The sequence below is a fragment of the Taudactylus pleione genome, unplaced genomic scaffold (assembly GCF_031769625.1).
Source record: "Taudactylus pleione unplaced genomic scaffold, aTauple2 ptg001127l, whole genome shotgun sequence".
Classification (NCBI taxonomy): Eukaryota; Metazoa; Chordata; class Amphibia; order Anura; family Myobatrachidae; genus Taudactylus; species Taudactylus pleione.
Genome location: NW_028285528.1, coordinates 1,282,278 through 1,309,825, shown reverse-complemented (window position 1 = coordinate 1,309,825; position 27,548 = coordinate 1,282,278). Strand labels below are relative to the sequence as shown.

The following is a 27,548-nucleotide window of genomic DNA, read 5'->3' as shown; positions in this document are numbered from 1 at the left end:
GGTGTCCTATACAGAGGGTGCGGCCTGGGGTGTCCTACTATACAGGGGAAGCGGGGTGTGGTGTCCTACTATACAGGGGAGCAACATGGGGTGTCCTACTATACACTGGCATCGGCCTCGGGTGTCCTACTATACAGAGTGAGTGGCCTGGGGTGTCCTACTATACATGGAGAGCTGCCTGGGGTGTTCTAGTATATAGGGGGAGAGACCTGGGGTGTTCTAGTATATAGCGGGAGAGGCCTGGGACGTACTACTATACAGAGAGAGCTACCTGGGGTGTCTTAGTATACAGGGGGAGAGGCCTGTGGCATCCTACTATACAGGTGGAGCAGCCTGTGGTGTCCTACTATATAGGGGAGGGGCCTGTGGTGTCCTACTATAAAGGGGGGTGGCCTCTGGTGTCCTACTATACAGGGGGAAGGGCCTGTAGTATCCTACTGTACAGGGGAGGGGCCTGTGGTGTTTTACTATACAGGGGGAGCGGCCTGTGCTTTCCTACTATACAGAGGAGCGTACTTTGGTGTCCTGCTATACAGGGGGATCAGCCTGTGGTGTCCTACAATACAGGGAAAGCAGCCAGATCAGCCTGTGATAACCTACTATACAGAGGGAGCAGCCTGTGGTGTTCTACTATACGGGATGAAGCATCTTGTGGTAATCTTCTATACAAGGGCAGCAGCCTGTGTTGTCCTGTTATTACAATACAGGGGGAGCAGCCTGTGGTGTCCTACTATACAGGGAAAGCAGCCTGTGATGTCCTACTATAGAGGGGGAGTTGCCTGTGGTGTCCTATTGAACAGGAGGAGTGGCCTCTGATGTACTATACAGGGGGAGCAGCCTGTGATGTCCTACTATACAGGAGGAGCGGCCTGTGGTGTCCTACACAGGGGGAACAGCCTGTAGCATCCTGTTATTATTACTACTATACAGGGTGAGCAGCCTGTGGTGTCCTACTATAGAGGGGGAGTGGCCTGTGGTGTCCTACTGTACAGGCGGAGCGGCCTGTGTTGTCCTACTATACATGGTGAGTGGCCAGTGGCATCCTACTATACAGGGAGAGCCGCCTGTAGAGTCCTACTATACTGGGGGAGTGGCCTGTGGTGTCCTACTGTACAGAGGGAGCAGCCTGCGGTGTCCTATACAGGGGGAGCATCATGAGGTGCCCTACTATAGAGGGGTAGCAGCCTGTGGTGTCCTACTATATAGGGGAGGGGCCTGTGGTGTCCTACTATAAAAGGGGGTGGCCTCTGGTGTCCTACTATACAGGGGGAAGGGCCTGTGGTATCCTATTGTACAGGGGAGGGGCCTGTGGTGTTTTACTATACAGGGGGAGCGGCCTGTGGTTTCCTACTTTACAGAGGAGCGTACTTTGGTGTCCTGCTATACAGGGGGATCAGCCTGTGGTGTCCTACTATACAGGGAAAGCAGCCAGAGCAGCCTGTGATAACCTACTATACAGAGGGAGCATCCTGTGGTTTTCTACTATACGGGATGAAGCATCTTGTGGTATTCTATACAAGGGCAGCAGCCTGTGGTGTCCTGTTATTACAATACAGGGGGAGCAGCCTGTGGTGTCCTACTATACAGGGAGAGCAGCCTGTGAAGTCCTAATATAGAGGGGGAGTTGCCTGTGGTGTCCTATTGAACAGGAGGAGTGGCCTCTGATGTACTATACAGGGGGAGCAGCCTGTGATGTCCTACTATACAGAAGGAGTGGCATGTGGTGTCCTACACAGGGGGAACAGCCTGTAGCATCCTGTTATTATTACTACTATACAGGGGGAGCAGCCTGTGGTGTCCTACTATAGAGGAGGAGTGGCCTGTGATGTACTATACAGGGGGAGCAGCCTGTGGTGTCCTCCTATAAAGGGGGAGCAGGCTGTGGTGTCCTGTAATAGCAGCAGCTGCAGAGTAATAACAGTAATGAGTGGTTGGGGAATAACACATAATAGGTATAACATGTATGTATGTATGTATGTATGCATGTATGTATGTATGCATGTACTGTATATACCAGATGATACATAACAGGAGCTGGGGAAGGATGTGTGAGAAGGACACAGACAGGCCATGTAACAAAGGGCTGCACTCCCTGAGCTGAGACTGTCTGTCAGGGCGTCTTGTTATCCTGAGCAATAGAGACTCTCTCAGAGACAGCCAGTGGCTGTGACAGTCCCCAGATCCTCAGAGTGTCACTGATTATCCCCCAGGACATGTCTCACCCCACCCTACGCTGCACACACACAGCCGGCAGGCTGGTCACACATGTAACATACATCTGAGGTGCGGTCATTTGTCATTTCATCATTTGTGCAGAGTGACTGATGGGATTCTGTATTGTGTAACCCTTTGTTTGTCCCCTGGGCTGCCTGTTGTCCTATCCCTGTGTTATTAACCTCTTCTGTTCCTTTCCCCCTACACTGTGTTACTGCCTCCTCTGTACAGCTGTAATACTCCCTGTTGTGCGCTCTGTATTCCTACGTTACTTCCCCTCTCCCCGTATCTGCACCCCTTCTGCTCTCCTGTGTACTCTCCACTCACACCCGTGTTATCTGTATGACCTCAGTATAGTCACAGATTCCCTCCTTTTCTGGAATAAATGTAAAACAAAAGTAAAAAATTCCCAGATCCCTAATTCATGTGTCTTTTAAAAGATTCACGTGGAGCAAATTGCACCAAATCTGTGTCTGGGAGGAATAAGACCCCCGGCCAGGAGAGGAGTATTGGTGTAACCTTATACAGTACAGCATTGTGTGACGGCCTCTGGGGAGCCTTATGGGGCTGGGTAACATTAACCACTGACAGACACTGACCAGGGCTCTATGGCTGGGGGGAAAGGAGAGACTTACTGGTCACTCAGTGTTACATATCTGACTGTGTAACGTGTTCTCTGTGATGTCTAGTATATTTATTCCTAGACTGTCCAGCTGTGTGGTTCCAGAGTCTTAAATTACACATTTTGTATTCTCACTGATTCACTGAGGACGGACAAGGACGGGAGTCATAGGACTGGGAGGATCTTGCATCTCACCCTGGATCTGCTGACTGGGGAGGTGAGAGGGTCTGGGATTGTCACAGTGACATCACTTATATCTATAGTAATAATACAGGGCCGTGACTGGGGAGGGGAGGGGATCTGGGAGTGTCACAGTGATATCACTTATCCCTATAGTAATAATATTGGGACAAGACTGGGGAGGTGAGGGGGTCTCTGGGTGTCACAGTGACATCACTTAAATCTATAGTAATAGTACAGGGACATGATTGGGCAGATGAGGGGATCTGGCAGTGTCACAGTGACATCACATATCTATAGTAATAATACAGGGCCGTGACTGGGGAGGTGAGGAGATCTGGGAGTGTCACAGTGACATTACTTATCCCTATAGTAATAATACAGGGACATGACTGGGGAGGGGAGGGGGTCTGGGAGTGTCACAGTGACATCACTTATATCTATAGTAATAATACAGGGACATGACTGGGGAGGTGAGAGGATCTGAGAGTGTCACAGTGACATCACTTATATCTATAGTAATAATACAGGGATGTGACTGGGGAGGTGAGGGGGTCTCTGGGTGTCACAGTGACATCACTTATATCTATAGTAATAGTACAGGGACATGATTGGGCAGATGAGGGGATCTGGCAGTGTCACAGTGACATCACTTATATCTATAGTAATAATACAGGGACATGACTGGGGAGGTGAGGGGATCTGGGAGTGTCACAGTGACATCACTTATATCTATAGTAATAATACAGGGATATGACTGGTTAGGTGAAGGGATCTGGGAGTGATAGTGATATTTCCCCAATTCACAGGATTACACAGTAGTGAAGAAGACATCCGGTGAGTGTGAGACACCCAGCAGCCATCCTCATGTGTCAGGAGGACTGAGCCCCATCACGGTGCCTCCACCTCACTCACTGATACATGAGAGACACAATGACCAGAAGATCCTGGCTCTCACCAACAAGATCATTCAACTGCTGGCTGGAGAGGTAACTGCTGGGAATGGAACATTATACAGTAACACCAGGGGATGTGTCTGGGTGATGACTGGAGAGGTGACTGCTGGGAACAGGACATTATACAGTAACACCAGGGGATGTGTCTGGGTGATGACTGGAGAGGTGACTGCTGGGAATGGGACATTATACAGTAACACCAGGAGATGTGTCTGGGTGATGACTGGAGAGGTGACTGCTGGGAATGGGACATTATACAGTAACACCAGGGGATGTGTCTGGGTGATGACTGGAGAGGTGACTGCTGGGAATGGGACATTATACAGTAACACCAGGGGATGTGTCTGGGTGATGACTGGAGAGGTGACTGCTGGGAATGGGACATTATACAGTAACACCAGGGGATGTGTCTGGGTGATGACTGGAGAGGTGACTGCTGGGAATAGGACATTATACAGTAACACCAGGGGATGTGTCTGGGTGATGACTGTATCATTGTGTGTGTCAGGTTCCTATAAGGTGTCAGGATGTCACTGTATGTCTCCATACAGGAGGGGGAGTATATAGAGGAACACAGGGGTCTGTACAAGGACATGATGGAGAATCACCGGCCCCTCACATCACTGGGTGAGAGGAGACTGTCATTCATTGTACAGGGGAGAGCAGGTATGGGGGCCCCCTATATACACACACATCACCTGATAATCACATATATACAATGTACTCAGTCACTGTGTGTCTCCTACAGATGGACCCAGTAACAGTAATACCCCAGAGAGATGTCCCCATCCTCTGTATTCCCAGCACTGTACAGAGGAGAATCACATATATACAATGTACTCAGTCACTGTGTGTCTCCTACAGATGGACCCAGTAACAGTAATACCCCAGAGAGATGTCCCCGTCCTCTGTATTCCCAGCACTGTACAGAGGAGAATCACAGGATCCCACAGGAGCATCAGGTAGATCAGATTTAGGGTCTCACCAATATACCAAAGTCAATGTCACTATATGATCTGTAGAGACTCTGTGTGTCTAATACATTGATATTCTACTTTTTATTGTCAATGAAATCGAACATAAAAAAAAAAAAAGAAATTCAGCTTCAGGGTCCATAGGCTCCACAGGGAGACCTTGGGGTATAGGTGATGATGGAGTCATCTGGCACCACGCAGTTAAATTTTTCTCCCAGGGTGCACTGGGTCTCCCTCCTATACCCCGGGCCAAGGCACCTCTATTTCGTTGGTTGCACCTCTGTTTCCAGGGCTGTACACAGCCTCTGAAGAGTTTTTTATTTTTAATGAAGATGTCGTTCCGTCACCCTGCCGGTGCCAGTACTATTCTAGGGATCTCGGTGGGCCTCCGGGGTGTTGGCTAGCAGGGACCCCGTGAGGATCCCTGGACTGCGCCCAGTCGCTACAGGGAGCAGGTAAGCAGTGGGTCACTGAGAGTGGTGACCTGCTGAGCAGCAGTCTTTTCCCCTAGGACTAGGGGGACTCCCTGGGGATGATGGTGGGTGGAGCCAGGCACTGAGACCTGCGCTTCCACTAGATCACCAGTGACACGCTTTTTATGTCAGGGCATGAATCCAGCGTCACCGTGGTTAATCTCCGGCCAGGGGAGGCAGCCATCCCTGTTGAACAGCCTGCTCCTCCCCGCTGCACAGCACACCTTTCCTCTGTGGTCTGGCTGGGCTGAGGCGGCTCTCCTCTGGATCCGCGCCCTCAGAAGTTTCTGGTGGCCATTTTCTCCTGGCTCAGTCGCAGATCTCGCAGGCAGTGCGGAGCCCGCGTCCTCCTACATACCTCTCCTCCAAGTGGTCAGCGTATGTAGCACTATAGCCTACCAGACACTGAGTCTGTGTAGTTGAATAGTAGTGCCATTTGTGGAGGTGTTGTTTATTCTGCATTGTATGTGACTTTATGCTAGCGCAGTCTGTATTTTTTCTTTCCTTCTGTCAACCATTTTACTTTCCCTGTGCTTTTTCTCACTGACTCCTTACAAGTGTTGTCAGGGAGCATATTGAACCTCAGTTTATTTTTCTGTACGGTGGGTCACCTACAGTGTACAAGCTATCTACACCATGTCTGGTAGTGAGGATGACATGCCAAGTTTGGCTCCTGACCTGCCGTCATGTAAAAAGTGTGCTGCAGGATTAGCTGTGGGAGACATGGTACTTGAGGGGTTATGTTTGAGGTGTTAGGCTCCTCCAGGTCCCTCTACTGTCTCAGCCACCTCACAGGAGCCTCCATGGGTGTGCTTTGCTCAAGCACTAACGCCCATTGCGGGACGTTTGGCAATCCCTCCTGTGTTTCCCCCACTGGGGTTCCCACAGCAGCAGATTGTGCCCTCCCAGAGCCTGCTCCAGCCGGCTGCACCCATACAGGTTGTGTCTGAGCCTCCCTGGGTGAATACATTTTCCACTACGGTGCAGAATCTTACGGATATGCTGCAGGGGGATGCACCCCTTATTAGACTGGCTAAAAGGCTATTGCCGTCATCTGTCTACTCAGTATGATGGCGATGACATGATGTCTGATGATGGAGAGCTTCCAGATGAACCTGACTCAGAAGAGTCAAAAATTTATATTCCAGGTCTGATACGAGCCTTCTGTGCGGCCTTTGTCATAGAGGAGGACGAACCTCAGGCCCCCAAGTCCAGACATGCCTATTTCAAGGACATAAAGGTGACCGCTGCCATATTTCCTTTATCTGATCAGCTGGTAGACCACCTGGAAGTGGTATGGAAATCACCTGGTAAGCGTTACCAGCCGTAAAGACGCCTGGCTTATGCTTATCCTTTTACTGAGGACTATTTTACTAAATGGGAAACTTTCCCAGCAGTGGATTCTCATGTAACGAGCTTGGTTAAAAGTGTGACTCTACGTATACCATCCATATCGTCCCTAAAGGATACTACGGATAGAAAGGTGGAGGTTTGTTTGAAATCCATATATTCTCTTTCAGGAGCAGTGTGCAGACCGGCCATGGCTATGTACTGGGTAGCTGGAGTTATGGAGTGCTGGGCAAACTCCCTTGAAGGGTCCTTGTCTTCGGATGCTACCAGCGAGCAAGTGAATCTGGTGGGCAACCTTCGAGATTCAGCTACATATATTAACGAGGCTGCTTTGGTTGTCAGCCTCTTGATTGCCAGGATTTCCAATGCGGCAATTGCAGCTTGCCGCTCCCTGTGGCTTTTTTTCTTGGAGAGTGGATGCAGACTCCAAGAAAGGCTTAAAGTGTTTTACCTTATAACTTTAAGGCTTTATTTGGTCCTGACTTGGATAAGTTTGTGGATACGTCGGCAGCAGCTAAGTCTGCTTCTCTGCCTTCTGTCCCTGCTCCCTTTTGGTCTTGGACCTCGTCCTTTTGGACCTATCTGGCCCCAGGTAAGCCTAAAACTGACTCCTTTCCTAGGCCATCAGTCACCAAGAAGACTGCCAAGCCAGAAAAGCAAGCTTGGAGTGCGGGACGTCTGGCTGCCAAGCCTGATGAAAAACCCTCAGCCTGACGGGGCGGGCCTCCCCTTGGGGGATCCCAGGGGTGGGAGGCCGACTTCTTCAGTTCGCCCAATACTGTTGTTGGACCATCACAGACACCTGGGTAAGAGAAGTGGTCTCTCACGGATACGCTCTCTTCTTCCGCAGAAGACCTCCCCATCAGTTCTTCTGCACAGGCCTTCTGTCAAACAAGGACAAGACCTTAGAAATTAAGAAGGCAGTACAATCCTTGCTTCAGGCAGTTGTCATTGTACTGGTCCCATTATCCCAGAGGTGGAAAGGGTTATTATTCCAATTTACAACCAAACGGATCCCACCGGCCTATCCTCAATCTCAAGTCCCTGAACAAATTCCTCAGGGTACCTCGGTTCAGGATGGAAACCCTACGCTCAATAATACTGGCTATGGAACCTGGGGATTTTATGGTGTCACTGGAAATTCAGGATCCATACCTGCATATTCCAATTACTTTGTTGTAATGCAGCAACATTTCCAGTTTCGGGCTCTGCCGTTTGGCTTTTCTACTGCACCTCACGTGTTTACCAACATTATAGTGGTAATGGCAGCCCACCAAAATTGCAAACTGCCTCTGTACGGGTCCAGGACAAGAGACACCAAGGCTCTCTTGGTAGACGCTCTGTCAGTCAAGTGGAAATTCCAGTTTGCATACCTGGTTCCTACAATCTCCCTTCTTTGAGTACTTCGGAAGTTCAAACAAGAAGGAGCCACTGTTCTGCTGGTGGCTTCAGCGTGGCCCAGACATCACTGGTACTCGGATCTTCAGAGTCTCTCCATAAACATTCTGTTGCTGTTACCTCAATGTTCGGACCTGTTGTCCCAAGGTCCTTGCCTTTACCCAGACCTGAGTCATCTGTCTTAGATGGCGTGGCTCTTGAGACATCCCTCCTAAGGTCCAAGGGATTTTCCGGCTCTGTGGTTAACACCATACTCAGAGCATGGAAACCAGCTTCTGACAGGATTTACCACAGGGTGTGGCACACCTACTTTCAATGGTGTCATCCCAAGGGTTACGATTCCCAGGTGTTTCAGATATACAGAGTTTTGGCTTTCCTGCAGGCAGGTTTGGAACTTTGTCTCCGCCTTGCCTCACTGAAGGTGCATGTCTCTGCTCTGTCAGTTTGGTTCCAGTGAAGGATTGCGCCTCTTCCTGATATCTGCACTTTACTACAGGGTGTCCTTCACATTTAGCCTCCCTTTGTCCCTCCTGTGGCACCTTGGGATTTGGCTGTTGTCCTTAGGGCTCTTCATTTGAACCCCTGGACTCAGTGGACCTCAAATGGCTTACAGCTAAGATTGTTTTTCTTCTGACTATTGCTTCTGTCAGAAGAGTGTCAGACTTGGGGACTCTCTCTTGCCGTTCCCCATTTCTAGTCTTTCACCAGGATAGGGCGGTGCTTCGGATTCGCCCTGGGTTCCTTCCTAAGGTGGTTTCTAGTTTCCAAATAAATGAGGAAATTATTGTACCGGGCTTTAATTCTCCAGACCTCGCGGCAGGTGAGGCCTCATTGGATGTGGTACGTGCCCTCAGGATTTATGTGGACGTACCAGTTCCCTTTGGAAGTCTGACTCCTTGTTTGTCCTCTATGGATTCCACAAGAAGGGATGGCCAGCCAATAAACAAACTTTGGCTAAATGGCTTTGCTTGACGATCTCTGAAGCTTACACTCATGAGGGCCTTCCAGTGCCGCCCTCTGTTACTGCTCATTCTAATCAGTTTGTGGGTCCTTCGTGGGCAGCTCACCGTGGCGCCTCTGCTGTTCAGCTTTGTAAGGCGGCCATGTGGTCTTCTGTCCAGACCTTTCTGAGGTATTATGCATTTGATACCTTTTTGCCTCTCAGGATGCTTCCATTGGGCGGCGGATTCTCCTCTCTGCACAGGAGTGTGCCCAACCTTAAAGGGACTGCTTTTGGACATCCCCAAGGTTTCCCTGTGGAGCCTATGGGACCCTGAAGTAGAAAATGAGAGATATGGTAAGAACTTAGCTTTTGTTATCGCTCTTTCTACGAAGTACACAGGGCACCCACCCTGACACACCTGTGCTGGAGATGGACTTCGCTCTGGTCACCAGTTTTCCATCTCCTGTGTGAGAATGTGATTCCTGAGTGTTCTCTCTCTTTTATCCTCCAGCCTTTGGCTTGCTACAAAACTGAGGTGCCTCTGGCCCGGGGGCAGGGTATTGGAGGGAGACCCAGTGCATCTTGTGAGAAAAATTTAACTGCTTGGTGCCCGGATGACTCCATCATCACCTATACCCCAAGGTCTCCCTGTGGACCCTATGGACTTCGTATAAAGAGAGATAACAAAGGTAAGTTCTTACCATATCTCTCATTTTCTGATTAGGGTGCAGCTCAGACTAATAAACTAGAAAATATAGAGGGAGAAGAAGAGACGTATGTGACTGATATGAAGGCAGAAGATATAGAAGGAGAAGAAGAGACGTATGTGACTGATATGAAGGCAGAAGATACAGAGAGAGAAGAGGAGACGTATGTGACTGATATGAAGGCAGAAGATACAGAGAGAGAAGAAGAGACGTATGTGACTGATATGAAGGCAGAAGATATAGAGGGAGAAGAAGAGACATATGTGACTGATGTGAAGGCAGAAGATATAGAAGGAGAAGAAGAGACGTATGTGACTGATATGAAGGCAGAAGATATAGAGGGAGAAGAAGAGACGTATGTGACTGATATGAAGGCTGAAGATATAGAGGGAGAAAAGGAGACGTATGTGACTGATATGAAGGCAGAAGATATAGAGGGAGAAGAGGAGACGTATGTGACTGATATGAAGGCAGAAGATATAGAGGGAGAAGAGGAGACGTATGTGACTGATATGAAGGCAGAAGATATAGAAGGAGAAGAAGAGACGTATGTGACTAATATGAAGGCAGAAGATATAGAGGGAGAAGAAGAGACGTATGTGAGGGGTGATCAGCAGTGTAAGGAGGAGAAAATTCCTACAGATATCAGCACAGGTGAGTAATAAACATTTACAGAGAAAGTCACATATTCTCCTTGCTCAGTCACTACAACAATTTATTATTCTATGTATCCTATTATTATACACCCTCCTCTGTCAGTACAAACTAATGGGGTAAATGTATCTGCCCAGTTGGGGAGTCGGGAGCCATCAGCCCCTATTGTACTCCTTCTCTCCCCCTCACATCATGTCACTGTGTGTTACCAGCCTAGTGACCTGACCTGTCTCCTCCCCACACTCTCTAGTGTATCTCACATACTGAAATGGAGATCACTGCAGGATGCAGCTAGTATGACCTGTGTGTGTGATATAATGTATAGGCCATGCCTGCACTCTGTTACACATACTGAGATGGAGATCCGGAGAGTGTGAGGACACAGCAGGGTGCAGCTAGTATGTCCTGTGTGTGATATAATGTATAGACCATGCCTGCACTCTGTTACACATACTGAGATGGAGATATGGAGAGTGTGACAACACGGCAGGATGCAGCTAGTATGACCTGTGTGTGAGCAAATGTATAGAGCGCTTTGCACTCTGTTAGTAGTGACTGTTTTTAGCTCTGTGTGACAACCATTACAGTGTAGCATATAGGAAAGGTGTCTGAATTCAGTGCAGGAAATCTCAGGTTTATGTTGCACCCATCTTACACAACATGTCATAAGAGAGAGAATCTGGGGGAAATGTATCAAGCCTTAGAGATACAGAGTGGAAATTGCCCACAGCAGCCAATCAGCTTCTAGCTATCATTTAAAGTACAGTCAGTAAAATGACAAAAGCTGGTTGGTTGCTAAGGGCAACTTCTCCACAAACCTTCTATAAGGTTTGGTTCATCTCCCCCTTTGTCTTTTTTATTACTTCCCGACCAGTGTTACAGCTACACCCTAAATCTCCTCATGAAAAAACTCACCAAATACATGATGAAGTCATTGGCCGCCATTCAGTATAGCGCGATGTTTCTGAGGGTGCCTGGAGAAATCTGATGAAAGCTCCGGCCGCGCGGCTGTTTCACGGCTTAGTGCGGCACTAACAGCCTCACAGCCAGCACTTTAGTCAGAGAATGTCAGTTCTCACAACTAAATAGCCAGGGTAAGTCGTGAGAAATGGCATTCTCTGACTTAACACCGCGCTGAATTGAATTGCTCTGGGACCTCCCACAATCACAGTCACTGACTGTTTGGAGATGTTGGGGTACAGCCGGGCACATCTTATTATAGTTACACAGTATTGGGATATTGGGGTACAGCTGGGCACGTCTTATTATAGTTACACAGTATGGTATAGTTCTGCAGGGAGGCTAATTCCCATATAATTATTCTGTTCCCAGCAGATGGACACAACCGCAGGAATAACTCGGGGAGACGTCTCATATTATCTCCAGATTGTGACTTAGACGATAATAACTTCTCACAGGACTCTCCAGGAGAAAACCCCATTATCCCCATTATACATCCAGCATCTCATGGTACAGATATTCCATCTGATCTCTCTAACCATGAGGAATATTCCCCTGATACTCCCAGTAGTATTACACACCGCTCAGATCACACAGGTGATAACCCATTGTCATGTCCTGAGTGTGGGAAAAGTTTTACCAAGCAGATCAGTCTTTCTATACATCAGAAGAGAGTACACACAGCTGAGAGGCCTTTTCTGTGTTCTGAGTGTGGGAAAAGTTTTACACTGAAAAAATATCTAGACATATAAAGATTCACACAGGTCAGAGACCATATTTATGTTCTGAGTGTGGGAAATGTTTTCTACGGCAGGGAGCACTTGCTGTACATGAGAGAAGTCACACAGGTGAGAGGCCATTTCCATGTTCCGATTGTGGAAAATGTTTTACACAGAAATCAGATCTTGTTCCACATCAGAGACGTCACAAAGGTGAGAAACCATTTTCATGTTCTGAATGTGGGAAATGTTTTACACACAAATCAGCTCTTGTTAAACATCAGAGAATTCACACAGGTGAGAAACAATTTCCATGTTCTGAGTGTGAGAAATGTTTTACACTGAAATCAGATCTAGTTGTACATCAGAGAAGTCACACAGGTGAGAAACCATTTCCATGTTATGAGTGTGGGAAATGTTTTACACGCAAATCACATCTTGTTACACATCAGAGAATTCACACAGGTGAGAAACCATTTTCATGCTCCGAATGTAGAAAATGTTTCACAGAGAAATCAGATCTTGTTAAACATCAGAGATATCACACAGGTGAGAAACCATTTTCATGCTCCGAATGTAGAAAATGTTTCACAGAGAAATCATATCTTGTTAAACATCAGAGATATCACACAGGTGAGAAACCATTTTCATGTTCCGATTGTGGAAAATGTTTTACACAGAAATCAGATCTAGTTACACATCAGAGAAGTCACACAGGTGAGAAACCATTTCCATGTTCTGAGTGTGTTAAATGTTTTAAATCAAAATCTGATCTTGTTACACATCAGAGAAGTCACACAGGTGAGAAACCATTTCCATGCTTTGAATGTGGGAAATGTTTTACAGTGAAATCATATCTTGTTACACATCAGAGATGTCACACAGGTGAGAAACCATTTCCATGCTCTGAGTGTGGGGAATGTTTTACAAAGAAATCAGCTCTTTTAAGTCATCAGAGATATCACACAGGAGAAAAACAATGTGTATGAGCGTCTAGAAATATATTGAAACTTCAGCGATATTTTCAGTCCTGTAATTTTACTGAAAATTTTCAGAACAAGCATAAATACAAGGTTATCCTAGAATGCTGTCCCTGATGGATGAAGGGTAAATGACATTTGCATTATCACACTATGGGCCTGATTCCAGCAAAAGAAGCAATTACAGCTGCAGTCTCTTACAGATCGCAGGTACTAATATATGCTAATGCCGAGGCACAGCCACCATAACCACGCCCAATGCCTTCTCATTGTCCAGTGTCGCCCTCCTGTGTAATCATCGGTACCATGGTTGGCACATTAAGCAGGCACCCAGTATTTACATCAGGTCTGACCAGCCGCAAACACTGCAGCTCTCCTGACACGCAGAGAGGTCTCATGCTGCAGCTGCCATTGCTATGGCTAATTTATACATGCCCATGAGATGGTGATCACACGGACACACGCCCATGAGATGGCGATCACACAGACAGACACGCCCATGACATGGCGATCACACGGACATGGCCTGCAGTTTTCTGTCCACCCCCATTACCTCCCCCAAACGCTGTCACCCTGCCACTCCCTATATGATGTATTCCTCTGTGCGTCCGTAATCACAATGTGATCGCTGTGTATGCGTAGTGTGACTTATATGCAGGTGTGATGGCAAACATTCGCTCTATATGCGTAACTATCGTCATTGTGTCTTCTGGTGAATCAGCCCCTATATACTAATATATTACACTTTATTATATATCCACATGGATGTCACTAACATAGGGCCTCAAAGGTTCCTCATGTAATGGCTTTCAGTTTCCTTATTCTATCAGATCAGAGGTTCCCAAACTCTGCTATTACAGGCCAGGTATTAAGGATACAATAGAAAGGATATGTTACTACAACACCTTAGCGCAACTAGGTGAAGCTACCTCTGATGGAAATACGTGGGTACCTTAAACCCTTATAAAACGTGACAGAAGTACAAAAATGTGTAACCACTAGGTGGCGCTCACACCAGAGAATAAAGGAAAAATCAGTTACGTTCTATCCTGATCCCCCATTAGACCATATGACAGGCAATTTAAATATGTAAAGAGAGAAACACAAAATAGTATAATATTGCCAATCAAAAAGTGCATTTATTCATCAATATAAAATGGCATATGTAAAACACAATAAATAAAATTAGGCTCTAAATGACAATCCACACAAATATATTCAGTCTTTTCAAATGTCAGGGGCCCTTAAGCTCTGCGTACCGGAAATGAGATGTAAAAAAGCGTAGTGTCTGCACTGCTGACCATCCGGATAAGGTAAAGCAGTGACTAACCCACGGATGCCGGTATTCAGGTATCAGGGTCTTCCTTATAGAAGATGTAGTCTGCTGTCCTTAATGCGTTTCGAGCTTAGTAAACTCTTCTTCAGAAGGATCTGCTTCTTATGCAGTTTTTTATTGTTTTGTGTTTTAGATTTATCCTAACTTTTGCTTTTAGTATCTTTATACTGTGACTGTCTTAGTATCGATTTCTCATACCCAAACAAGAAAGGTTTTGTCTTACACGTGTGCCCCTCTTTCCTGTCTCCTGTCACTGTGACACCGTTCTGGTGTTGGGGTTTTGCTCTCTGATGGGCACCTGCATGGATACACTGGCCTGTCCTGTTATTACCTCCTATCATGATATATATCAGCATTTTGTTAGTACATATGTATTAGATAATCTGTCATCTCTATTGTATGTGTGCCATGGAGGGAATGACAGCACTGTGCGAGTATCATATCCTGCAGCTTATAATACATGAGTAATACAGAAATGACACATTGTACACAAGCCATGAATAATAACAGGAATTGCTCTGTATGAATAACTGGACGTTACAGGACTATTATGTGCAGGATGTTACTCTCATCATTAATGTAAGGACCATATTATACCAAAGAGAGAAAGCCAGGACAGCTATTCCTCATGGATGGCTCCTAATACGTACAGACCCCACCTGATGGAAAATGCCAGGATGCTGCACATCTCTGAGCGTTGGATGTATGATCTGTTATCTATATACAGGTGCACAGCACAGCGTCACTACACCAGTAAGCCGGGAGCCTCACATCATTACTCTGTTCTGTTACCTAGCTGCATCCATGTCAGTCTTGTCTGATCATAGTTGTAATGGAGTTATATGAGCTGAATTACTCTGTGCTGCTGTTACCATTCTCTTTAGTTTCAGATTTCCAGCACCACCCACCTTATCTGCTGCTTCTGTGTCTGCCCCCAGGTTTGCAGGATACAGCAGCTGCTCATTTTATAATCTGCTTTTCTTGCTGTATTCAATCACACAATATTATAGTAAATAGTTCTAAATATTCAATAAATAACATTCCAAGTGTTACTACAGAAGGAAACTATATTCTTGTAAAGTTGCAATAAAATGACTCTGATGTAGAAAATTCTGCCTCACTGCAGTGTTTAGTAATAACTTCTGTATAAAGGAAAAGGTGGGGTGTGGGGGGAATGAGGGAGATACCTGTAACCATTATTATATTGGGATGTAGTCGGCAGCTCGGCGGTAGGATGCTGGCGGTCAGAATCCCAGCACCAGAATCACCGTTGACATCCTGATGGTAAGTATTAGATTAGGTACCAGGAGGAGGCTGAAATGAGGAGGGAGTAGGGTACTTGCCTTAAGGCATCTGGATTCTGACTGGATGCCACTGTTGGTATACTGACCGGCAGCATCCGAACCGCCAGTATCCCGTCCCCAACCAATTATATTAATACCAGGGTTCCCATGTAGTGTATAGTATAGTAATAACAGGGTTCCCGCGTAGTGTATAGTATAGTAATACCGGGGTTCCCGTGTAGTGTATAGTGTAGTAATACCGGGGTTCCCGTGTAGTGTATAGTATAGTAATACCAGGGTTCCCATGTAGTGTATAGTATAGTTCAGGGCTTGACAAATTTTTCTAAAACCTAGGAGCCAGGGGCAGCATTACTGAGCACCTATGCCCCAGGCAAACAAACCCCATGGCCACACCACTAACGGGGTACCCCAGGTAAACCACCCTTCCACAGCCACATTATTGAGCAGCTAACCCGCCTCTCCAGGCAACCAACCCCCAGAAAGACCACCCCACCACAGCCAAAAAACCCCGGGCAAGCAAAGCCACCGCCGGCAGTGGCCGAACTAGAGAATGGTGGGCCTAGATGCAAGACTGCTTTGGGCACCCCTATGCAGTTCCCCCAGTAGTGGTCCCCCTATGCAATGCCCCCAGTAGTAGTCCCCCCTCTGCAGTGCCTCCAGTAATAGTCCCCCCCTCTGCAGTGCCCCCAGTAGTAGTCTGCACTATGCATTGCCCTTAGTAGTGCCCCCCTATACAGTGCCCTAGTAACACCCCCCCTTATACAGTGCCCCAGGAGCAGCCACCCCCCCTATGCAGTGCCCCCAGTAGCGGCTACCTCCCTGTGCAGTGCACCCAGTAGTGGTCCCCCCTATGCATTGCCCCCAGTAGCTGTCCCCCCAGTAGTAGTCCCCCATATGCAGTGACCCCAGTAGTAGTCCCCACTATTCATTGCCCCTAGTAGAGGCCCCACCCTGTACAGTGCCCCAGTAGTGGCACCCCATACAGTGGGCTTAATTCAGAGGCGGCCGTATGGTCTACGACCACACGGTCGCCTCGATGTTTGTCCAGTGCGCATGCGCACGAGGGAGCCAGCTCCCTCGTGCGCATGCGTGAGACCCGCTACGACCGACTGCCGGTCGTAGCGGGTCTCTTTCCAAAGGGGGTAAGCTGCCGATGTTGATTGGCAGCTCGCCCCTTTTGGAAGGCGGGCCGGGGGGGTGGCAGCCCAAACAGAGGCGTTCCCATGGGAATGCCTACCATTTGGGGGAGGCCCCACTGACATCACTAGTGATGTCAGTGGAGAGCTTCCGGCTCTGACAGAGCCAGAAGCTCTCTGGGGCTTACGACACGTGAGACCCTACCCTAGGGTCTCGTCGTAAGCCCCGATGGTCGCGATGGTCTCTGACCATCGTGACCATCACCCGAGCGTTCGTTAGAGCTGTGGGTGTTAACAGCCTAATGACCGAAACAGAGGCGGGTGGTCAGGATGCAAGCGGCCGCCCAGTTTCTGAGCGACTGCTTGCATCCTCCAACCGCCTCTGAATGAGGCCCAGTGTCCCCAGTAGCGGCCACCCCCACCTATGCAGTGCCCCCACAGTAGTGGCCACTCAAACTATGCAGTGCCCCCACATTGTCTCCATTAGCGGCCACCCCCCCTATGCAGTACACCTTAAAAAAATAAATAAACCGCAACTTACCTGATCCACACTCCAGCCAACGACTGCCGCTGTCCGCTCCTCCTGGCCACTCTGCACTACAGTAGTGTGGGAGAGACGTCATGGTCTCTCACATCCTGCTGTGGGGTGAGCCGGAAGGCGGAGCTCATGAGTGAGCTCCAGCTGGCTCACTCCGTGGACGACGCAGCAGCTAATGAGAGTCTGACAGACTCATTGGCTGCTATAACAAACACACAGCTGCCGCTGGTGGCTGTATGTTTGTTACTCTGTAGCGTGGACTGCGCTCGCTGTCTGCACTACATGGCCCAGGGGTTGCTGAAAATCTGGTCGCCAGGCAACCAAATCTGGTCGCCATGGCGACCTGGCCCTCGGATTTTGTCGAGCCCTGGTATAGTAATATGGGGGTTCCCTTGTAGTGTATAGTAATACCAGGGTTCTCATGTAGTGTATAGTATAGTAATACCGGGGTTCCCCTGTAGTGTATAGTATAGTAATACCAGGGTTCTCATGTAGTGTATAGTATAGTAATAATACCGGGGTTCCTGTGTAGTGTATAGTATAGTAATAATACCGGGGTTCCCGTGTAGTGTATAGTAATACCAGGGTTCCCATGTAGTGTATAGTATAGTAATACTGGGGTTCCCGTGTAGTGTATAGTATAGTAATACCGGGGTTCCCGTGTAGTGTATAGAATAGTAATACCGGGGTTCCCGTGTAGTGTGTAGTATAGTAATTCCGGGGTTCCCGTGTATAGTATAGTAATACCGGGGTTCCCGTGTAGTGTATAGTAGTACCGGGTTTCCCGTGTACTGTATAGTAATACCGGGTTTCCCATGTACTGTATAGTAATAGCGGGGTTCCCGTGTTGTGTATAGTATAGTAATAGCGGGGTTCCCATGTAGTGTATAGTATAGTAATAGCGGGGTTCCCATGTATAGTATATGATATTGATCAGCAATGAAGAAATTTATAACGGGAGAATCTACCACATGTGATCCATAACAGCCCATATGTGGGATCATGTAATGGGTACAAGGACCTGTGTATGAGCCTATCTGATGGGTCACAGCGTCTCCCTATGTCAGTAATGTGTCTGCTCTATGTCAGTCATACAGATATAATAGGACAGTTCCCCCTTATACATGGACTAATGTACCTGCCCCTCTGCACATCCCCAGCTTTGGTCTGAGGACTGGAGGAGGATGCTGGGAATTGTCACTGGAACCGTCTCTGGTAAATCATCTCCACATTTTCTCTGATGACAACTTAGATACTATTACTGATGTCTGTATTACAGTATGACTTGGACATGAAGAAACCATTGATAGTGCCGATGTATTTAACTTTGGTCACAGAACATTTAGTTTTAAACATTGGTTATGAAATATCAGTGTGTTTTGATGTCTCTACACAGGACACTTCATGGTTATAGCAGGACTGGCTGAGATGACCCACCACCTCCTAATAATGGTAGGCTGGCTGTTACTGTGCTTCATGCTCAGCAGTGATCACACTGCTCCAGTACCTGTGACTCCCATGTGACTGCCCTGATGGACTCTGAGCATAGCCAATCAGCATTGACCACACACTGCTCCGATGCCTGTGACACCCATGTGACTGTCCTGACTCTGAGCTTAGCCAATCAGCAGTGCCGTCAGTCATTGCCATGCAGAGCTGCTCTTCTGTGACATACTGAGTGTTACCGTGACATCATAGACACCTGGCTGCTGCCCAAGCTGCATGTCTGGTGGAAGAGTCTCTGGAGTAAGTGGGGGATGGCCAAGCCACAGGAGTCAGTCACAATGAGCCAACATTGGAACTGAATTGTTGATGGTGAGGAAACATTGTAACCTCAGCCTTGTGTAAACCATCAAACATTGGAACCAAGCTATCGATAGTGTGATCTGGCAACATGTATAATGCTGACATGAGAATGACGACATTAGCCATGTTGATAGTCATCATGTAGATCTGTAGAAAGTCACCATATTCTCCCCGGTGGCCCAGCAACAACTTACCTGCTCCTGATGGCTGCAGCGGCTTCCAGGTCCCAGTGGTCATGTGACTTCACACATGGGATCCTCCAGCATTCCAGGAAGTATCCTGCTAATCTTCCATATAGTGCCTAACTCTAACCCCTCACAGCCTATTCCTATCCCCCACAGCCTAACCCTATCCACTCACAACCAAACACCATCCTTCACAGCCTAACCCCCCACAGCCTAACACTATCCACCACAGTTTAACCCTATCCACCACAGTTTAACCCTATCCCCCACAGCCTAACACTATCCAATACAGCCTAACACTACCCCTTCACAGCCTAACACTATCCTCCACAGCCTAACCCTATCCCCTCACATCCTAACCCTATCCCCCCCACATCCTAACCCTATGCCCTCACATCCTAACACTATCCCCCCACATCCTAACACTATCCCCTCACATCCTAACCCTATCCCCTCACATCCTAACACTATCCCCTCACATCCTAACACTATCCTCTCACATCCTAACCCTATCCCCTCACATCCTAACACTATCCTCTCACATCCTAACACTATCCCCTCACATCCTAACCCTACCCACTCACATCCTAACCCTATCCCCTCACATCCTAACCCTATCCCCTCACATCCTAACCCTATCCCCTCACATCCCAACCCTATCCCCTCACATCCCAACCCTATCCCCTCACATCCCAACCCTATCCCCTCACATCCCAACCCTATCCTCTCACATCCCAACCCTATCCCCTCACATCCCAACACTATCCCCTCACATCCCAACCCTATCCTCTCACATCCCAACCCTATCCCCTCACATCCCAACCCTATCCCCTCACATCCCAACACTATCCCCTCACATCCTAACCCTATCCTCTCACATCCTAACCCTAACCCCTCACATCCTAACACTATCCCTCACATCCTAACACTATCCCCTCACATCCTAACACTATCCCCTCACATCCTAACACTATCCCCTCACATCCTAACACTATCCCCTCACATCCTAGCCCTATCCCCTCACATCCTAGCCCTATCCCCTCACAGCCTAACACTATCCCCTCACATCCTAACACTATCCCTCACATCCTAACACTACCCCCTCACATCCTAACCCTATCCCCCTCACATCCTAACACTATCCCCTCACATCCTAGCACTATCCCCCTCACATCCCAACCCTACCCCCTCACATCCCAACCCTACCCCCTCACATCCTAACACTATCCCCTCACATCCTAGCCCTATCCCCTCACATCCTAACCCTATCCACTGACAACCAAACACTGCCTTAAACACCAACATAGGCATATGCACAGTACTTACAAGTGGTACATCAAAGTGTCTCTGAACAAGCCTGACTGCCTGCTGTCCCCAAGTATGAGACCCTGAGCCAAACCCTGACACAGCTTTAATGAGCCCCCTACAGGTGCGATCACTAATTAGCCTGCTCTCAGGATGAAGGCCAGAAAACCCAAACCAGCCTTGTGGATAGAGCCCTATCTTCTCTCTCACATCCACACTCCCCGGACCCATTATCCAGCTTTTACTTAAAGCACAAATGCTAATCAAGCAGATACATATCCTGGGGGTTTAAAGTACATAGGTCAGAACCTTGGACACACATATATACCATTTATCACTTTATCAGTGCTTCTGTCACAGTATATACACTCTCTAATGATATATAAATATGTACATTGTAATCAAACATTGTTTAGTTCACTGTAACTTGCAGGAAACGAGTTTGAGAAATCTGGGGTTCCTGCTATTTATACTTTATTACAGATTATATGCAATGCAGACAGCCTCCCCTCCCCCACCCTTATCTGCAGCTGACTGAGCCCCTCTCCCCTTCATCAGGGGCAGGCAGCTGTCTCCAATCACTCAGTCACAGCGGCCTCCGCATCTTGCTGGTGCTGCTGTCACTGTGAGGCTCCTCCTCATCGCTCTTCTCCAGCAGCACAATGTGACTGAGAACACACAGAGAGCTCATGTGCAGTGACATCACCATGTGCAGTGACATCATCATGTGCAGTGACATCACCATGTGCAGTGACATCATCATGTAAGTTAGCAGCTGAATGCCCAGTGATTGAGGTGGGGAGGTGGAGCTTGGGAGCTACTAGGCAGACTCTTTCCTCCCGGGCCAGGATGTGTATGTAAATCCTTTCCTGACTGGGCAGATGGTAATTAGATTTATTTACAGGGAATTGGGTGATCTAGCTAATGGGTGGCTCAGGGCACACCCGGACCACCCCTTAGTCTCACCTATGATGCTATAATAGCTATAATCCCAGGCTTTAATTGTGTGATAGAGATAGATGTGATTGTATAGATCGGTATGCAGTTGGGAAGCCGGCGGACCTAATCCAGACAGCTGGCTTTCCGACTGCTTAATCCCAGTGAGGGTTAAATGACAGGAGTCTAAATCTAGATGCCTGCCATTTTACTGAGGCCGGGAGACCGGCACCCGGCATCCCGATCGATGGGACGCCGAGCGCGGACAGCCGCGGGGGCGGAGGTTTAGGTTTAGGGTTCCCAGGGGGGACTTAGGGTTAGGCACCCCCTTGGGAGGTTAGGGTTAGGCTAGGGGAGGAAGGGTTAGGTTTAGGCACCCCAACAGGGGGTTTAGGAGGTGGGGAAGGGGGGTTTAGATTTAGGCACTTAGAGGGGATTAGGGTTAGGCACTGGGGGGGAAGGTTAGGGTAAGGCACCCCTAAGGGAGGGTTAGGGGGTAGAATAGGTTAGTGAATACTTACCTGGGGACGATCTGGATTTTCATCCTTGTCGGGCTGGCGCTGCCGGGATTTGAATCGCCGGGCATGGGTCCAGCGGTAAATCATACCGATTCCGTATAGATCAAATGTGTTTATTATCAGCGGAAATTAATAAATGAATGAACAGTTTGGAATGGGGTAAAATGGCCGCCACCATGTGGCTAATCAAACGGATTCTATGCTGTCCTCCCCCTTACATTTCACTGTATATCTGTACACACACACACCTGTACACGCACATGCACACATCTCTAAACACACAAACCTATACACACATACACGCATGCATCTGTACACAAACACACACATGCACCTGTAAACACACACCTGTACACACATACGCACACATCTGTACACACATGCACAACCCTGCACACATCTGTCCACACATGCAGTACCCTGTACACCAGGGATGAGGAACCTTTTTTCTGCCAAGGGCCATTTTGACATATATAACATTATTTTTTAGGCCTGGTCCAAGCCATACCCCCTCCACATAATGTTACACAGGGGCGGGGCCACAATCACTTGTGATTACAGCAATGCCCGGAGCATCCTGAGCTGTAAGGGCAGTGGTGGGACCATCTGAAGCATCCTAGGGACGCTCCAGGTGGCTCTGCTGCATAGATTCTGGCTGGAGGGGGCCATTCTAGGTACCCTACTAGCCAGATGAGGCTAGCAAAAAATGTTCCGAGGTTCAGACCAAATGATTCTGAGGGCCTTATATGGCCCTGAGGTTTCCCATCCCTGCTGTACACACACCTTTAGTGTTATTTTAGTGTAATGGGTGCAATGTTTTCCTAAATGAAATTATCCTAATGCTGTAAAGGAATAGTTCCTGGATAAAACCTTGCGAGTAAGATATTAATGATGTATAATAAGTTATTCATTATGATAACTTATTAAAAGATAAAAATAGATTTGTTTCCAGTATATGAGATTAAAACTAAAGGGAAAGTTAAAAGAAAAACAGACAAACAGAGGAAAAAACACCTTTACATACATGACGGGTAAAAGCCAATTATTAGTAAATACATATGTATTTGAAATAGTAATTGTGACTTTTTGTGATTATCAGCACATTATACTGTAAGAATCATATAAATTATTATTGTTGTATTCAATAGTAAAATATACCAATATAGTATGTTAGTTTTAGTTTACTGATTGCGTCCTGTATTGCAGGGTCGGATTAAGGCTTGTGGGGGGCCCCTCCCCACTCCATAATAGTACTAATGATACAAATATCGGCATACTACAGGTGGGACCATTGGGGAGGGTGGTCTCTAGACAGCCAGGTGCCACCTTACAGTGCCAGGTTGCCAGCTAGAGCCCCCCTTCACAGCCGCTGTCCTTGCAATGAGCATTTACCTGTCAGGACCCTGGTGGTCGTGATTGGTGAGAATCATGCACCCGGCCAACACCTTCCTTCTGCTGGAGCCACACATGGTCACCGGCTGTATCTGAGCAGCAGCCGAGGCTGGGAGAGCAGGGAGCCAGACGAGCGCCGATCCCATCCACCCTGGCCGAGGGGAAGGTGGAAACACTGGACTGGAAGGTAAATATGTGGGAGGGACTGCAATGCTGCCGAGAGCCGGCCAGGCCACGGAGGGTTCAGAGTAGGCTGGGCAGGAGAAATGTGTGGGGCCCTAGGTGGCCGCCCCATCTATAATCCGTCCCTGATCTATTGGAAATATGTTATAAATAATGTATTGTACACTGAATAATTATAGCACCCGCTATTGGAAATATATTGTACATCCAATTACTGTGTATAATGTTTTCTGTTCATTGTCACCTCTATAGAACTGGTAGTAAATGTGTTAAAATCTATATTATTATAATTCCACATGTTGGAAATAAATTCTGCGGCACCCTGATCAAAATTGCCCATTATTGTAATGTATAATAATTATACTATATTTATAACATTATATAAAAGATTAATTTGTGAAAATTAAAAAAAAGATATATTAAATACAAGGGATATATATATATATATACACACATATATACATACATATATAACAGCATAGTAAGGAATTACTTACTCTATGCTGTTATCTATCTGAAGGAGGGCACCGACCATTGTTGGATGGGCAAGTGTTTGGACTGATATATATATATATATAGAAGCAACAACTCCGGCACTCCTTCACGCAGTGTAACTTGGACAATCAGCCCACACCTTGCTCCGGTGCCTTCCTTATTAGGAGGACAGCACCCCCAATACACAATGTACAGAAAAATAGGCAGCACTCGGAGACTGGATAAGACTCATGAAACCCTCAACCGAGGGACTTTTAATCAATCATAGGTCGACGTTTCGGGGTCTTGCACCCCTTCCTCAGGACAGCAGAATAACACAATACAGACAAACAGACATATTTATATCATAACTACTCACCACTAAACAGGCGCCATGCACACCTGAGCTCCGTCCAGCAGCCGCACTTCCGGTCGCGGCAACTCCGCAAAAACCAGAAGTGACGTCACCCGGGCGGGACCCGGCGCCATGGCAACCTGCAATAACATAAACAGTGTGATCGTGAACAAACTTAGTCATTATGCAATAGATCCATAAAGTGTATATATCTCAGCACATGTACACTGTGTAAAAAACATAAGATCTGCGCACCAATATCATGCACAGAAAGGATTATACAAACTTTGTTGTGTATAAAAAGTGATCCATACAAAAATTGTTAAGTGAATACACATACATATAAATAATCAAATAAAATACATATATTTTAACGTGGACATATAGCTAAAGATAAAAAATGCATTAGTAACACTATAAAAAACATTTTGTCACTAATGACATTGCCTCTTATTGTCATCAATATGACAAGTGAAAAATCAATACTACATAATGGAGAAATGGAGCCATCTAGTGGGCAAAAAACACCACTACTACCAAATTTAAATGCATATACTATCCTTAATGAACATATTCTTGTCATAGAAGATCCACAACATTTGGCATGTAAAGCTATCCAAAATTACACAAATTTATAAGAAATTAATAAGACCCAAAGAGTCATTTAACCCTCGAGGAAAAAGAGTATCCAATCTACAGATCCACTGTGTCTCCAAATGCAGGAGTTTCCTTCCTCTATCACCACCCCTTAGTGACAAGGGAACATGGTCAATAATCTTGTATCTGAGGGTCGCTATACTGTGTTTGTTATGCGCAAAGTGGCGTGCTATCGGTTGTTAACTACCATTAGTGGAGATAGCTGTTCTAATTGCCGATCTATGTTGAGCCATTCTGATTTTAAATTGGCATTCAGTTTTGCCTATGTAATATAGGCCACATGGGCATATAATAACATAGATGACGAATCTAGAGGTACATGTCAAAGGCCACTTAATTTTATATCTTTTCCCCGAGTATGGATGGAGTATGGTATCCCCGGTCGCTGCTGGACGGAGCTCAGGTGTGCATGGCGCCTGTTTAGTGGTGAGTAGTTATGATATAAATATGTCTGTTTGTCTGTATTGTGTTATTCTGCTGTCCTGAGGAAGGGGTGCAAGACCCCGAAACGTCGACCTATGATTGATTAAAAGTCCCTCGGTTGAGGGTTTCACGAGTCTTATCCAGTCTCCGAGTGCTGCCTATTTTTCTGTACATTATATATATATATATATATATATATATATATATATATATATATAGGTTGAGTCTCCCATATCCAAAATGCTTGGGACCACAGGTATTTTGGATATGGGAATATTACGTATTTTGGAATAATTGCATACTATAATGAAATATTTAAGGAATGAAACTCTAATCTAAACACAGGAGCAATTACTTACATAAATTAATTCTAATATTTAATTGGAATGGGACATATTTAATACACTAATAAGATTGTTTGTGAAATATAGTTTAGAAATCATTATTTAAATATCTCAATAACTGGAGAGCAGTGAGAGTGTATACCGGAGGTATCGGGATACAATCACATAGGAGCGTCATCTGGAGACCAGTGAGAGTGTATACCGGAGGTATCAGGGGATACAATCACATAGGAGCGTCATCTGGAGAGCAGTGACAGTGTATACCAGAGGTATCAGGGGATACAATCACATAGGAGCGTCATCTGGAGACCAGTGAGAGTGTATACCGGAGGTATCAGGGGATACAATCGCATAGGAGCATCATCTGGAGACCAGTGAGAGTGTATACCGGAGGTATCAGGGGATACAATCGCATAGGAGCATCATCTGGAGACCAGTGAGAGTGTATACCGGAGGTATCAGGGGATACAATCACATAGGAGCGTCATCTGGAGAGCAGTGAGAGTGTATACCGGAGGTATCAGGGGATACAATCGCATAGGAGCGTCATCTGGAGACCAGTGAGAGTGTACACCGGAGGTATCAGGGGATACAATCGCATAGGAGCATCATCTGGAGACCAGTGAGAGTGTATACCGGAGGTATCAGGGGATACAATCACATAGGGGCATCATCTGGAGACCAGTGAGAGTGTATACCGGAGGTATCAGGGGATACAATCACATAGGAGCGTCATCTGGAGACCAGTGAGAGTGTATACCGGAGGTATCAGGGGATACAATCGCATAGGAGCATCATCTGGCAGGCCGCACGCCAGCTCTTTTTGCCCCTTTAATACACCACAGTGGTTGGATACTGGCAGAGAGTGACTGTATTGGAGCACATAGCAGGTCGCAAGTCGGCTCCAACAATCATTTTGCTCACATTTTTACTAGCAAAGACTGCGTTGTTTTTTTTCTCACGTTGCTCTGGACTGAACTTAACAAATCATTGAGCTAACTATGAATAGATCTTTTATATATATATTCGCACACAGATTGCTATACATATTGGTTGATGTCATTCGTATGTACACTGTATGTGTGCAAATAAGTTTTTGTACAGGATGATTATGATTATAGGTTGATTAATAGAATATATTGTATATTTTTTAATAAATAAGGTATTTTACCCATATGTATTTGTGATTAATTATCACCACTATAGCGCTGCTTATATTTTCTTTGTAGATCTGATAGGTGATGTGTGAGGAGTTGTATAGCAGCTACACACAGATGGGGGTCATCCTCTAATAAGATATAACACGTTATACAAAGAGGAGGGTTGTACAGCGCTAGGGATATCTAAAGTACTATAATAACATATGGCCTGATAAAGATGCACAAAATATATAGTATGTAATATGAAAATATCAATGATAACAATTTTACAAAAACACATATAGCATTCAGGCAAAATCTGACAAGATATTCTAGTGCATCACTAGTATGTCCATATAAGTGGGTACCAATAATAGTATATAGAGA

At 46.6% G+C, this 27,548-nt stretch overlaps 1 protein-coding gene across 1 annotated transcript in view; it reads right to left on the bottom strand.

Moving 5' to 3' along the window:
* Positions 1-27,548, bottom strand: part of LOC148453584 (uncharacterized) — a 68,763-nt gene that overhangs the window by 19,431 nt on the left and 21,784 nt on the right. The window contains 1 exon segment of the mRNA XM_088461979.1: positions 7,597-7,653. Coding sequence (XP_088318105.1) covers positions 7,597-7,653 — 57 coding nt within the window.